Source organism: Passer domesticus, chromosome 7 (genome assembly GCF_036417665.1).
Source record: "Passer domesticus isolate bPasDom1 chromosome 7, bPasDom1.hap1, whole genome shotgun sequence".
Classification (NCBI taxonomy): Eukaryota; Metazoa; Chordata; class Aves; order Passeriformes; family Passeridae; genus Passer; species Passer domesticus.
This window is the reverse complement of record NC_087480.1, coordinates 54,272,285-54,287,758: the sequence shown is the minus strand read 5'-3', so window position 1 is coordinate 54,287,758 and position 15,474 is coordinate 54,272,285. Positions and strand designations below refer to the sequence as shown.

The window sequence follows — 15,474 nt, the reverse complement described above, 5'->3', positions numbered from 1 at the left end:
TTCAGCAAAAATACACAGTGCTGGGGGGGAAGGCTGGGGACTGAGGCCGGTTTTCTCCAAAACATCTCCTCTCGATGTGCTTTATTTACCTCCTCTTGTCCCAAAGCAGCCCACACCCTTTCCCCCTCTCTCAACATCTCTAACAATTTATTTTGGCTCATTAAATTTAATTAAGAACGGAGTAGGTGTTCCATATTTAATAATAATAATTAAAAAAAAAAAAACAGAAAAAAAATGAAAAGAAAAAAAACAAACAGGGGCATAATAACCTCCAAGAGGACTAAAATAAAGAATCGCTATTCAGATGCGGGCAGCCACAGTGCAATTTTTTATTACTTTTTTTTTTTTTTTTTTTTTTTTTAGTGTCTTTTTAAGAGCATCTAAGCACACACACATAAAAAGCTAGAAGGCATGCATTCCGGAGTTATTCCTATGCATATCCCTGCAATAATTTTCCGCTTTCCTTCGATAAAATTGCCAAATAATAATGAATCATTTCATAAATAATGGGTTTAGAAGCTTATCAGGGCAGGCGGGCCACTGCTGGGGTTTTATCTCTCTCGGCCACATTGCAGTAGTGTTCCGCTCTCCATACTAAATAGGAAACTGGACGTGATGTGGAATTAGAGCCTACCCAGCTGAAGCCACCCAACACTTACTACAAATATAGCCGCGATGCGTAGGCCACAAAATGGCTCCACTCACTTTTCCCAATGAAAAGCAAATGGTGAGTAAAGAGGAATCGGCTCTGCACAAGTCTGGGCGCTGGGGGCGGCGGGATGTGGTTTTGGGGGGCTTCGGAGGGCACCGAGGGAGCTTTTGGGGGCTTCTGCCCCACATGAGAGACGAGAAAAAACACAAAATCTTTCCCGCGGTTGGGTTTTAATCTTTTTTTATTCTTTGATGCGGGGTCGGTGAGGAGGAGAATGCACTCTGCCCTTTGAAATTCGGGGTGCGGCACCCCCGGGCCCCTCGGGCTGCGGCAGCGAGGCGGCGGCTGGGGCGGGCCGGGGGCCGAGCGCCCACCGGGCCCGGCTGCCCCAGCCTCTCCCGGGGACAGACAGCGGGACACGGCCCGGCCGACAGCCCGAACCCGAGCGCTTCTCCCCGAGACGGGGGTCCCCCATTTCCCGCTGCCTGCCGCCCCTTCGCTTTGGGGCCATTTCCCTACAAAGGGCCGCTTTTGGCTTGGAAATTTCCTGCCGATCGGCTGCTGGAAAACAAAAGGGTTTTGCGAAGCAGAAACCAGCGGGCGGGGATTTAATGCCCCCCCTCCATTTTTTCCTAAACGAAACCACCCCAATTTAATGCAAAATTCTGCTGGTATCTTTGCGGTTTTGCGTATTTCGTTTTTTAACAAGTGCGGGAACGGACGCCATCGGGATTATTCCTTTTTTTACGAAGGGGAAAACCTAATTTTTCGTGATTTCGTTGGCGGGGTGAGCCGGCCTCACCTTCCTGCGGCTGGGCGGCGGGGAGCGGGCTCGCTCCGCCGCCGGCCCGGTGCCGGCTGTCGCGGTTCCTCGGCCGGCAACCGGCCCCTTGAGGAATTTAATTTGCCCCTTTAGGAATTAAATTTTCCAGCCGGACGTGGGAGAAACGCCGCCGCCGTCGCCGCTTCGTGCGAGCCCATCGGGAGAAAAACAACCCCGTGTCCGGCCCCGTCTGTGATTTCCTCCCGGGAAGACCGGGCTTGCAATGTGTCCAAAAAACCGCCCAATTCGCCCCAAATACAGGGAGCTTTTTTTCACGCCTTTTTTTTTTTTTTCTCTGTTTATTTATTTTTTTTTTCCACGCCAGACCATGGCCGTCGCTCGTTGTGGCCCCGTGTGCGAGGCGGCGGCTCCCGGCGGCGGCGGGGGGGGACCCGGGGGTGGCCGCTGTCCCCCAGCACAGGGGCCTCCCCGGGGTGCTGTCCCCTCCTTCCCTCTCCCCTGCACCTTTCTCCCTCCACTGATCTCTGGCAATCCGGACCCACGAGATCCACCCTCTCCTTTTTTTTTTTTTTTTTTTCTCCCCCCCTTCTCTTCCTCCCAGGATTTAGCAGTTTTATCCCGATGCGGGTGTCCTTCCTCTCTGTAAAGTCGTAAGTACCTTGAGGTGGGAGGAGTAAATTCAGCCTGACACTGAGAGCGCTTTTGTTGAAACAGGAGAGACTTGCGGTGTCCCTACTTAAATATGACACATGTGAGTAATCTCTTCCTATACAATATCGGAATAGGCAATTAGATTTTTCTTTCTGGAGGGCTGGCGGGAAGGTGGCCGGAGGGAAGGCAGAGAACTTGCGCTTTAGGTTGGGTGGTTGTAAATTTTGAAATTTTATTTTCCAGAGAGATAGTGATATATGGGAAAAAAAACAGGTTTTTGTTTTGGTGTTTTTATTTTGTTGTTGTTGTTGTTATTTATTTTTTCCTCGCGACTCAGTTTATCAGAAACGAAATAAAAAATAACCCGAGGCAAAGGAGCGAGAAGGATGGGTGGCAGCTCTCTGCTCAGTAAAGCTCCTTATTTATATAGAAAAGAATAATCAATCAACCAAAACAACAACAACAAAAAGAATCCAAAAACGAACGAGGGCTTATGTGGGAGATAAAGCATAGAAATAATCGCGATATGTGCCCGGGGCGCGAGTGCCCTGTCGCGACAGCATTTGTTCTGCGGGAGAAGGGGACAATGCTGTGCGTGCGGCCGCGGCCGGGCCCCTTCCTCCTTCCTGCGGCAGCGAGTGCGCGGGGGATTCACTCCGTTAGGGGCTGGGTTAACCCCCTGTCCCCCAAAAAGCGGTTTCAGGTATATTTCGATAGTTTGTAAATAACCATAAAAAACAGTAATGGGAGGAGAAGGGGCCGCCCGCGAGGCTAAGGCCGCTACGGGCAGGCCGGGCGGCGGCCGGGCTGGCTCCGCAGGGCAGCGAACACCGCCGGGGACCCCGGAACGGGCAGAAATGCCCCCGGAAAAGCGGGGATGTGTGCTGGGCCTCCGCCGCAATTTGGCCGCGCAGTTCAGCCCGCACCCTGGGCGGCGGCGGCGCTGCCCGGGCCCCTCCCGCTCGGCGGCCCCGGCGGTGCCGCTGTGAATTCCCTCGGGGCACCGGGAGCCCGCCGGGGCTGCGGCCCGTCCCCGGCGTGCGGGACCGGGGCGCGGCGCGACGTCAAAGCGCCGCTCCGCGAGCCCCCGTGACGTCACGGCAGGGCCGGGGCGCCCCGTGACGTCACGGCACCGCACGGCTCGGCGGGGTGGACCCACAGACCCCCCCCGCTCCCGCCAGCAGACTCCAAATTATTTGGGGCGATCGCGAACCGCGAGGTCGGAGCCCCGACGCGGCGCCCCCGTCGGGCGGTGCCGGTGCCGGGGCAGAGCCCGGCCGTGCTCCCGGTGCGGGGCCGCCGCTGAGCGCTGCCTCTCTCCGCAGGACGATGGACAGGCCGCCCGCCCCGCCGCCCCCCAGTGACCCCCGCGATGCCCGCCCCGCCCGGCGGCACGACTCGGAAGCGGAGACCACGAGCGAGCCCGAGAGCAGCCGCGCGGGCATGGAGGCGCCGGCGGACCCCCAGCTGCTGCTCAACGGGGCGGCCAAGGAGGCGGGCCGGCCCTCCCCCGGGCCCCCCGCCGCCCCTGTGCCCGTCATCGAGCTGGTGCGCCGGGGGGGCTCCCTGGACATAAAAAGCCGCGAGGCGGCGGGGGAGGCGATGCAGAGAGCGCCGGGAGCCGAGCCGTGCCGCGCCGCCGAGGCCGCCTGCGAGGCCCGCATGGTGCAGCTGAGCCCCCCCGCGCTGCCGCTGCAGCCCCCCGGCAGGGCCATGCTCTACAACCTGGGCCAGCCGCTGGCCACCATCAACAGGTCCGTGTCCCCCCGCTCCCATCCCCGTCCCGGAGGTCCCCCAGGGGTGTCCCGCGCGGTGCTGGGGAGGCGGGAGGTGCCGGGCGGAGATGCGGGGCAGAAGCAGAAGCATCCCTTCCTCCGCGCGGGGCTCGTCGCTTACTCATCGCGGGTTTGCACGCGAACTTTGCAAAGAGAGAAAGCGAAAAGGCGGGGGGGAAGTCAAAAAACAAACGAAAAACTCGTTCCTCGAAGGAAAAATATTTGCGGTGGTGAAGTCCTGGGCAGGTCGAAGGGGTCCGTCAATAAACGGGCGAGAACCGGTTTGGCTCTTCCGAGCTCCGCGGGCTCTCTGTTCTCTGACGAGTCCCGCAAATGAGCGAAGGGCACAGCAGAGGCTCTGAGAGGGGCTGAGCCCGCCCGGGGTGTGCGGGGACGGACCCGCCTCGCAGGGAAAGCTGCGGTGCGCACAGAGTCGCGGGAATGGGGGGATTTCACCCGAAGTCGCGGGAATGGGGGGATTTCACCCAAAGCCGGGACGCCCCACGCCGCTCGCACCCCCCTGCCCGCGCAGGGCTGGCGTCTCTTGCTGCGTGTCCCCGGCTGGCCGCGTGTGGTGTCACCGCACGACCCCGGCTCGGCGTCGTGAGCGGCGAGCCCGCTCCGAGGTCACGGAGCCGCTCCCCGCCGCTCCGCGCAGCCCCGGGCCGGGGGGATGGCGGTGTGCGCTCACGGCATGTCTGCCTTTCTTCCCAGCGGGTTTTTCGGCGAACCGGACTCCTTCTCCATGTACGGCAGCAACCGGGTGAAGCGGAGACCCTCTCCCTACGAGATGGAGATCACCGACGGTGAGAGAATTTCGCCCCTGCGCCGCATCTTGGGCGGGAGGGGTGTCTCCATCTGCCATGGGGGGCAAGTTCCTGCACAATGCCACACTCTGGGACTAAACCCCCAAATAATAAAAGGACTAAAAGCGTAAAAAGCGAGTGGGATGGGATGCCCAGGGAGGCAGGGTGGCTCTCCGGTAAGCGGAGCCCAGCAGCGTGCTCGGCGAGTTTGCCTTCACCCAGCAGCCAGCGATGCAGCTCAGCCCGTGGCTAATTGCACCCCTGTTCTGCGAATTGCTTAGAGATGAAATCCGAGAGAAGACAATAAGTGCGTGTCTCTGTTGAAGTGCGGATCAGGGCCATTGCGGTGAGGTGTTGCTCTGTAAACCCTTTAATCCGGGAGGGGTTCGCGCTGCAGAGCACAGCCTTGGGCAGAAAGGATAACCTGCCTTTAAACCAAGAGCCCGGGCATGCCACTCGCGTTTTTACGGTTTGCCTGCTCCTGGCAGCAGGTTTGGGGCGGGGGATGCTCCGTGCAAGGGGATCTCTGGTGCCCACGCAAAGGGACACTTGCAAGAACGATTTGCACGTGGAAGGCCGGCCTGTTTATCTCTGGAGTTAATAGCCCGTGCACACGGGATTCACTGAAATGAGTTTTATCTTTAGCCATTGTAAACACTGTATTTCAATTGCTGGACAATTAATTTTCCTCCTTTCCAGCTAGCTGTCCCTTTCCTTCTACCCAGCTAATCTGGGATCAAATCATAACCTGCATCGGTCTAAAATAATGCATCCCGAAATGAAGGCTCAGGGTATTATCTGCATCAATCAGTCCTCCACTCCCCTCCCGGTCCTTTCAGGCTGCAGCCCCGTGGGACAGGGGTGTTACAGCCCCGGCACAAGAAGGGCTTTTTGTCTGGGTTTTGATCCCGAGGCTTAGCAGCTACGGTGGAGAGTCCATCAAATCTTGGTGTCTGACTAAAGCTTTGGACTTGCTATTAAACTAGGTATTAAGGATTATAGATATACTTGGTTGTAACCAAGTTTTTGAACATGTGTTTTGATGCAGGTGTACAGGTTGGGGCCAATCCTGCAGGTTCTGGTTCATGTGAATTTTCAAGATTGGACTCAGCATTTTTTGAGGGGGAAAAGGATATCAGATTATGTTGTGCAAACAGGAGCAACTTGTAGGGATGTACATCCCATGCTGAGGATGGGATGTACATCCCTACAAATGGGATCCCTGTGTGGTCTGAGGCACTTTGCTCATTGCTCTGAGGGGCACCTGCGGGGTGACATCCAGGGCACACAGGAGCAGCACTCTCGAGGGTCCTCAGCCCTTGGGGGGCTGCAGAAGGGCAGGAAAGTCTTGCCAGACACTTTGTGTTTGTGGTGTTTTCTGCGAGAGAATAAATGGTGGGGTTTTTTGCAGTATTTCTTTATCTGTTTTATGGAAATTTTTTACATTTAATATCTTCTTTAAAAATAACTAGAAGTGAAGATAAAAATGCAAAAAAGTACATCTAAAAAGTATATCCTGGAACTTTGGAAGATCATATTTTTATTAATTTTCCTCATATTTCTAATTTTAAAGAGCATCAGTCCATTCATTAGAACAAAATCCAGGCAAAAATTCTCATCCAATTGCTTGAATTAATTATGAGGCAAGTTTTTTTTAGGAAGAGTAGATTTTCTATTATAACACAGCTATGGGGCATTTTAATTTCCTCCACTGCTTGACATGTTTTGGCCAAAACCTGATATCTTTCTAAAAGATATGTTTAATTCAGTTGGGGCAGGAATCAAGAATTTGAGTGGTGTCAGAATTTGTTTTATATACTAAAGCTTGATTTGAATGCCCTCAGATGAAAATGAACAGGTCTTTTTTTTTCTTTTTTCTAATTTCTGACAAGTTTATGAATAGATGCCTTTTAGTCATCAACTTTCAGTGAGCAGAAACACATATTTGAAGACTGAAAGTCTCTTGAGGATATTTTTTAATGAGCAGTACCCAAGATGTGGTTATTTCTCATACCCTTATGGGAGTAAATAGCTTTTGAGCTCCATCTCTCTCTGGATTCAAGACCAGTTGCTTTTTCTTGTCTGGAAAGAGCAGTAAAGTGCTAAAAAATGTCATATTATTTTAGTAGGATGTAGTACAATCTTGACTGCTTAATTAGTGCTGCTGAGGTCCCTTTGGTCCCTGTCCCCTTCCCCACAATCCTGTGGCACAGCAGGCTGCACACATCAGGGACAAGAAACCTTCCCTGTGCATGAGCTCTTGTACCTTAGTTCATACAGAGGGCACTAGGAGCTGTTTGGGGGTGAATATTGCCTTTATTAAAGCATCACACTGGAATCCTGGAGGTCAGAGAGGATTTTGTCATTTCTCCATCCCCCAGTTTGTCCCAGGGGCTGTTTGTGGCTTCAGGGAACTCCCAGCTCTGAGCACACCGTGAGGAGGAGTGAGTTGTGTGGCTGCCCACACACTGGGGGAGCTGGCAGCTGGAACTGGCTGCTTGGGAGTGTGTCCCCCTGCAAACCCTGCAGTGCAGGGTGTTCTGTGTGCTGGGCTGGGCTGCAGGGACTCAGCTTCCCCCAAAGGGAGGAAAGTGTGATGGTATCTGATCAGCTGGAACGAGGGATTCCACTTCTGCTGTTGTGCAGGGTGGGATTTGCTGAGGTACAGCCTGACCAGGATACCTATGAAAATGTATAGGTATAAAAAGTGATGTTTGGTTCCTGTGCCACAGCCAAGGCAGCCAAGAGTTTTGCTAGAAAAGAATAAAGGTGTTTAAATGTGCCCTGGGGGGCTGGTTCCACTGGGTGATGTCAGAACTGTGGCTTAAACTGCTCACCAAGGCTAGGGACTTGCTCCCACCAGGAGGGAGAAGTTAGGCAGGTGTCACAGAGTGGGGAATACAGGGGAGACATGGGGGAGTGGGAATTCCACAGTCCTTTGGGGTGAATCTCAGCAATGTGTTACCTGCAAGGCTTTGCTTCCCCCTCTGTGAGGATTTTCACTGTATGTGATGCTTCCTAATCCCATGGGAGTGTCTGTCCTGGTCATTCTTCCAGATTTTCCTGAGATTGATGAGACCTTCCATTGTTGATGTCTCCTGGAGGAGATGATGGGAAGGATGTAATAATAAAAGCATCTTATGGTAGTGTTCCCTGATGTGAGCTGGTTTCCATGGACCCAAGGACCCGCAATCCTGATTTACAGCACTGCTGCTCCTGCAGAACAGTACTTTTCACTAGATGTGCTTTTGGGTCTCTTCTAGCACAGAGACAAAGCTTTTCCCAAGTACACCAGGAGTTGCCCTGATGTGCTGAAAGGAGAATTGGTGTGCTTTGTGCCTTCATCCTATGTAGCATCCCCTCTCAGAAACATGGCTGTAAAATTCCAAGGTGTAATTGGAGGTTACATGTAATTAGGTCAAACAAACACCTCCAGCAATTTGGAGCCCCTTCTCCAGTCAGTGTCAGAGGGAGTTTTTGCCCTGTGGCAGTGAGGAGGAGAGAGAGCAGGCAGTCCTCAGGTGAGCTGTGAAGCTGTTCCATGCTCACCTGGATCATCCTTCCAGCAGGACATGCCTTCACTCCGTGGGTCAGTGTGGTCACTTCCTACCTGTCCTCATTGCCATGGGACAAATCCCATCATGCCGTTTCATTCAGAGGGCTGCTGGCAATTCTCTGGTCTCTCTCAGCAGGGAAGACCTCTGGATCTCAGAGTTGTCAAAGTCTCTTAATTAGCTCAAGCTAATTTCCTCCTGTCCCAAAGGTGTGTCCTTTAGACAATTTTTGGGATAGAAAATAAAGCAATCTAGTGAGATAAACTTCAAACTAGACCATGGTTGCTGAGTTACTCTTGTTGATGAGTTGAGGTACCCTAAAATTATAGCAGCCTTCTGCACACATATCATGGCCTAAGCCTTCTTTTTTGGAGAGGTAAATTTCAATATCTGAGGAGACATCCAAAGAGATGCAACTCTATTTTTTCTCTTCCACTGGATTGAACAAAGTTATGGATTTCTCATCTCATGGGGTCAGCTGGAAACTCTTGTTTCACTGCCTTGCTGATTAAACCTCACTAAAATTAATCAGTTAGTTAATTTGCAAAGCGGTGACCGATTCAGGAAAGCAATACCTGTTAAGCCCAGCTCCTAATTCTGCGTGGTTGGAATTGCAGGTCCTCACACGAAAGTGGTTCGCCGCATTTTCACCAACAGCCGGGAGAGATGGAGACAGCAGAACGTCAACGGGGCCTTCGCAGAGCTGCGCAAGCTCATCCCCACCCACCCGCCCGACAAAAAACTCAGCAAGAACGAGATCCTGCGCCTGGCTATGAAATACATCAACTTCCTGGCCAAGCTGCTCAACGACCAGGAGGAAGAAGGAAACCAAAGGGGCAAAGTGAACAAAGACTCGGGGATAGTCCAGGAAGACCTCCTGCAGGACATGCTGTCTCCCAACTCCAGCTGTGGAAGCTCTTTGGACGGCGCGGCCAGCCCGGACAGCTTCACGGAAGAGCACGAGACGCTGGATTCGAAGCACACGCGGAGCCTGCACCACGCCATCCTCCCCGTAGAAGGCAACGCGCAGCGGTGATGACCCCCACGCTGCTGTGAAGAGCCACGGGGAGAGGCCAGGCCTGGCTGTGCGGCTGCTGGAACTTGTGCTGTGGGATTCGTGACTCTGCCTTTCCCTGGGGGCGCGGGCTGCCCGCTCTCCCCAGCCCGGCGCGTTGGCCGAGGGCAAGGCCAACCCAGACGGACGTTCGGGGTTTAGGTACGTGACCGTGCAAAGAAGAAAAGCCTTTGAAGTCATCTTCGTTGTACAGAACTGCTTGGGATGGGACTCTGAGGAGGGGAAGGAGACGTGGCTGGCACCTCTCCAGCGTTCAGAGGGTTTCCAGACCACTTGGTGGCCTTGGTCATCCGGGTGAGACACGGAGCTCCCCTCCCACTGCCCATGGAGGCCACCAGTGCTTTCCAGCTTCTCGTGGTGCTGGAAACTGCTGCATCACGCCAGTGCTGCAGCCCTTCTCCAGCCTGTGGCACGTCCAGCTGGTCTGAGCAGGAGCTGGGCCACATATTCCTGTTGTCCGAGAGCTTTTGACTGTATCTTTTTAAAGAGGTGAAAAAATACCTTCAGCAAAAGAACTATTAAAAGGATTTAGACTATTTCTTTTTCTCTCCTTTTTTCTTTCTTTTCTTTTTTTTTTTTTCTTCCCTTTCTTCCTTTCTCTTCTGTCTAATTTTGGATTGTTTGGGCTTGTTGTATTTATGATGTGGGATTACTTCCGTTTAACACTGTCATGCAGTCCATTGAATGAAAAGGTACATAGGTGTTTTCTGCCACCCCCCCAGTCCCTGATCCTTCTGCTGGTAACACTCAGCAGGTGAATTTCAAGCCTGCTGTGGTCTCCCAGAGTTTTTCCAGTGGTTTCTTTGAGGCCACATCTTCTCTTGAGAAAGACGAATTTCAGAGTTGGTAAAGGAAGAAAGTATTTGCTAGTGAAATATCTCTTTGGACTGGGGGATTTTAAAATTCAAAATAGCAAAAAAAGGGCAAAAGGAGTCAATGATGTATCAACAGTGTGTGTGTACATAGGGTTATAAAAAGGTTTTTTGATGGTATGCTTTGAATTTTTTGGTTTTATTTTGTGAAATGATGGTTCAGCTGTGCCAATGCCCACAGTGTGGACAACAGTGCCGGATTTATTCTGGTGTTAGGAAGGTCCTCACCTGTTGAGGCTGGTGGGAGTCCACAGCCTCTCTGAATCTTGGGGGAAAGCAGTAAAAACAGTGGTGGGATTAGCCTGCATTCCCGAGTGTTCAAATTGCTGCAAAACTGATCTCTGTGACTGAGCTGATCCCCTGACCCTGCTGCCCCCCAGGACAGGGGAGCTGCTGTGGTGGAGCTGAGAGCCACACTGTGCCACCACTGCTGCCCCAGGCCCAGCTCTCACAGCCCAGCTCCTGGGGCCTGATGCAGCAATTGCCCCAACCCATCCCCTCCCTCTGCAGACATGTCAAGGCACAGAAATCTCTACCATGATACAGCAGAAAAAAAAAATCCCACACACAAACATCCTTTGGAAGGGAATAAATCTTTCTGAGTGGGGACATCTTCCACCACTCTCGTGCCTTCCCAAGGATGCTGAGGTACAAGGGAGCACAGAGAATTTGAGTGGGTGTCTGCAAACCCATCCAGGCTTAATGCAGAGCCCTGTCACTTCCATCCCTGCTTGGTTTTGATGCCTCTTTGTAAATAATAGGTAAGAGTCTGGCATGTGGCTTGGCATGTTGGGCAGAATTAGTTGTCTGGGAAGGGATCCTGGCCCATGCAAGGATTCCCAGCATAGCCCCCAAATATTTGGAAAGCACCAATCTCCCCCATCTTAAATCGTGGAAAAGGAGGAAGATTCTTGGGTCTGAGGGTTTTTACTGGAGGGGGTTACCTGCAGGGCTGGGACTGTGCTGGGGGTGAGGAGGCGATGCTGAGGAGGAGGTTTGGACTGGTACTGGTGCCAGGGCTAGGAGAGACAAGCAGGGGGGCTGCCAGGGGACCCTCGGGGTTGGGGTGGAGTAGGGGGGTGCTGTCACACAGGTAAAGCTGTTCCTGGTTCCCAAATAACCCTGGGTGGGGTCTGTGGGGTTTTACACCGTTGTTATTAACCTGGCGCGAGAAAACAAAATAATTCTCCGATACTCAGAAATCCCTCATTCCACACGAACCCATTGCTTCTTGTCTGTATCTTCTGGGTAGCTGCACAGCCGGGGAAATGGTACAACCTTGTCAGCACCCCCAAACGCCCCCAGGCACCGGGCTCCTGCCGGGAGTGCCCCGGGGCATGTACAGTTGTACTTTAATTGTGATTTGAATGGTACATTTCCTCTGCCCACCTCTCCTCCTGCCTGCTTCATCTCTCGCTGTGTGGACCATCACCCCCATTCCTGTCGGGAGCAGCGCTCTGGGGCAATGTCGTACCGTGTGAGTGAATTCCTGCCTTACGAATTTTGGTTTTTTCAGCCCCATCCCTTTCTCTGCCACCCTCCCCTTGGATTTCTGCATTTTTTCTGCAGAAATGAAGTAACCAGACCTGGTACCCTGAGTCTCAACCCACTGTGGATGTGCTATTTAGAAAACACATTTGTTGTAATGTGTGTGTATATATAAATATATATATATAATGAATATATCAAGAATATTTCTAAATAAAGTTTTACAAAGCAGCCTCCACTCGCTGTCTGCCTCTGTCCCACCTCACCACTCGAACCCATCATTACTTCGGAGTTCCATCCCTGAGTGTCGTGGGGTGAAGGCACCAGGGTGGCCCATTCCCAGCCAGCCAAACGCATAAACGGGCAGCGAAAAACGTTGCAAAAGCATCTGCCAATTGTGTTTTTTTTACTTTTTGACTCACACGGTCCAGCCCGGGCGGGGGGAAAGAGCGGGCAGGAAGGAAGGCGGGCGATGAAGCAATGCCTGCCGCAGGCGAGCGTTACCAGCCACCCCAGCGCACCCCAGCCCGGTCCCCCCGAGGCTCCCCGGCCTTTTCCCTTCTTTTGGCCAGGATGACTGTGCAAGGAAGGGGCTGCTGGGGGCCACGCTACTTCCCTTTGCACCACGGCAGGCATTCGGCCACGATTTAACAGGCAGCGAGAGTAATTCCTCTTTTTTAAGGAAGAAATTATCACAGCCACGTGCATAAGTGCTTTTAAAAATATACAGCACTAATTAGGCAGTGTTTACATACTGAAGATATGTGCGTTTTAAAAAATATATATGTCTATCTATCTATCTATCTATCTATCTATATATAGATATATCTATATCTATCTATCTATCTATCATCTATTTATAGGTGTATATATATATAGCTTATACATATATATACATATATGTATAAGATATAGATATAATATATGTATATAAATTTGTATATATATTTCTATTTATAAATATAAATATATATATACATACACATATATATATACACAAATATACACATAACATACATACATATACAAATATACATATATATATGTGTATATATGTAAAATTTATATATATACATATATAAAGATATATATGTATATATAAAATATATACACATATATATTTTTATATAGATATATTTATACATATATATAAATATATAAATATAAAAATATATAAATACAAACATAAACATATATATATATATATATATATATATATACACAGCACCATGCTGCTGATGGTGGCTGAAACCATACTGAACACGGAGCAGATGAGCAGGAATGGTACCACAAGTATTTTCTTCTCTTTAATTTCTATGAATTACAGATTGATTCCTTTTTAAACAAACCCTTTAAAGCACCCCTTGCTCTTTTATAGCCTCCCCACAAAAGTTTAGCTGCTAAGCCTTCCTCCACAGCAGCCTGGGAGCCAAGGCTTGCTTTTAAGGTTTCTGGGGGAAATTTCCCCCAGATGGAAGAGGGGAGCCTTTCCCAGGCTCCACCCTGGGGGTGCAGGGAGCCCTGTGCAGAGCCCCAGAGCAGGGACATGGGGGTGTCCCCTCCACAGCCAGGCTGAGCAAAGCCCCCGCAGCCGGGGCTGGGCTGGTTTCATCCCGGGCTCTGGGACAAGGTGTGGGCAGTGTGTGCCTGCTGGTGTTTATCTGGCATTGGGAGATGGTGGCTGTACATCTGGTTTAACCCCTGTCTCCTGTTCTGCTGCCAGCCCAGCAGGAGCTGATAGCTCACCCACGGTTATCTCTGCCTCCCACCTCCTGCCCCCCTCCCTCCCTCCCTCCTTCCATTGCCCGGACAATTCTCCTTTCCCTTCTGCTTTTTCATTTTCTTCAAGTAATATATCCTTGATTGTCTCAAGTATTTTGCAACCAGCAAAGGAAAAAACATCCTTAAGGGAAAAAACACCTGCAGGGTGAAGGCTTCAAACAACCCTGTGCACATTTATAGGTTCTATAACCTGTGGAAAGAGCTGAGAGGCTTCCAGTGCCACCTGCTCCATAGTGGGATGGTCAATGTGCATCACTCCTGATCGACTCTGGTGGTGAGGAGACCCTGGGTGTGCTCTGCTGGGACAGGCTCCTGTGTTCCTTCGTGCTGGCCATGCTGGAAGAAGCATCTTTCTTCCATCATCTTTTTCTCCTGAGCATCTGGACCTTGTTGCTGCTTGGCCACCAAAGTGCAAATGTCACAGAAGGTGGCAGACATTCACCTGCCTTTGTGTTTTGTTTTGGGGGGTTTTTTTAAGTAATTTTTGAAAGCCCTTCCCATTCTTGTTTTCCAATTGAAAATTTAATTCATTTCTTTTCAAATGGTAATTTTTTTTACAATAATGTTGTGTTGCAAAGGGTGATGTGCAATGTTCTGTGAATTCAAATATATGGGGGAAAACCCCAACCCAACCCCTTTTTTTTTTCGTTCATGCAAAACATAAAAGTAATTTGGGGAAAGCACCCTGAGGTCCTGGTTGCCACTGCACAGAAGGGATTGGTGCAGGAGGGAAACAGCCTGGGTGGCATGGGTGGCATTGCTCTCAGCTGGAACAGTGCTGGGGCCCATCTCTCCCTGGTGGCACCAAAAGGTGATGGGAGTTCTGGTCTGTGGGGCAGGAAATTTTCTGGCAAATAGCAGTTTCTTCACAAACCTGAAACAGATGCATTTAAAGGTGTTTTGTTCATCCAGTTTTGTAATGTGTTCCAGGAACTGAGTGGCATTCAGGCTTCCAGTGGGCAGGAAATTTCCCTTACAAGTGCATGGATGACACTGGGGAGTGAGAACAGGGGGACTTGACATTGAGATAAAATTGAATTAAAAACCAGAGAGAAGGTGGGAGGATTGCATATATCCAAAACGATGAAAGAAGAAACACAAAGCCCCAGAATCACTCCAAATTTGGGCAGCTACTATTTTCCAGCCTCATTATCTGTTTTTAATTACAGCTTTTCTGGCAAAGCCACGTTGAGGGCAGCCTGCACTGGCAGCCCTGCCTGGGAACACAGCCGAAGCCAGGAGCAAGGACCTGCTTCATTAAGGGCATTCCCACATAATTGAATCAAATATGCTCACGGAAACGACACGACCCAAACATTCCCACCCCGGCAGCCATGAGAAAGCTTCTCCTCTTCGCTGTGACAGGCGAAGTGACAACAGGAGGGAGTAATTTATGGCTCTCTGGGACTGCTCGGTCTGCTCTTCATCCCGGGGCTCATCCCTGACATTCCCAGCGCCACACAAAGGCTGCAGCCGGCCGGTGGTGCCCAGGGGACACCGCGCTGTCACACGCAGCAAGGAGATGAGCAGCGAGCAGGATCCTCTCTCTCCTCCCAGTCCTGCTCTTTCTCTCTTGTCCTCCTGCCTCTCCTTTCACCTTTTTACTCGCTCTCCAATTTATTTTTTTTTGTGTTAGTTTCCGTCCCAAAACTGGGATGGGAGAGAAGGCTAGAGGTGGATGGGAGAGGATGAGGATGCTTTGAGACCACAGGGGCCACAGCGGGGACCTGCACCACTGATGAGGATGCAGGAAACCTCCTGGGGTGGGTCCGGCATGCACTTTCAGACTTGTCCCCCCGGTAGACATTCCTTTCCCCCTGCTCTTGGAGCTATTCTCAGCCTCCCCAGTGACCTTTCCGGGGAACAATTTACTATTGTGTTTTGGTGAAGCCCAGCCTCTATTTTTACACTCTGTTTTGCTGATGCGGGCACAGGGAGCGAGACGGGAATCCAGCAGGAAATGGGAGGGAGCGTCTGGAGCACGGTGAAAACCCCGGCGCTTTGATGTGAGCCCGAGCGGCCGCACGTGCTGGGC

The 15,474-nt window shown here is 51.3% G+C and overlaps 1 protein-coding gene across 2 annotated transcripts; it reads left to right on the top strand.

Moving 5' to 3' along the window:
* Positions 1-362: 362 nt before the first annotated feature.
* Positions 363-11,888, top strand: TAL1 (TAL bHLH transcription factor 1, erythroid differentiation factor). Of its 2 annotated transcripts, XM_064428789.1 has the most exons (5): positions 365-727; positions 2,038-2,187; positions 3,413-3,841; positions 4,577-4,668; positions 8,840-11,888. In XM_064428789.1, coding segments are annotated over exons 2-5 (942 nt in total). In that variant the 5' UTR covers positions 365-727; positions 2,038-2,185; the 3' UTR covers positions 9,259-11,888. The 2 variants fall into 2 exon arrangements, with proteins under 2 accessions (XP_064284858.1, XP_064284859.1); XM_064428788.1 differs by lacking the exon at positions 2,038-2,187 and having other exon boundaries at positions 363-727.
* The last annotated feature ends 3,586 nt before the right edge of the window (positions 11,889-15,474 follow it).

Bases quoted from the DNA above. Each gene is read 5' to 3' on its own strand.
- TAL1 (XM_064428788.1), top strand. The intron at 3,842-4,576 runs GTCCGTGTCCCC...CTTTCTTCCCAG, and splicing joins CCGCTGGCCACCATCAACAG to CGGGTTTTTCGGCGAACCGG. The intron at 4,669-8,839 runs GTGAGAGAATTT...TTGGAATTGCAG, and splicing joins CGAGATGGAGATCACCGACG to GTCCTCACACGAAAGTGGTT.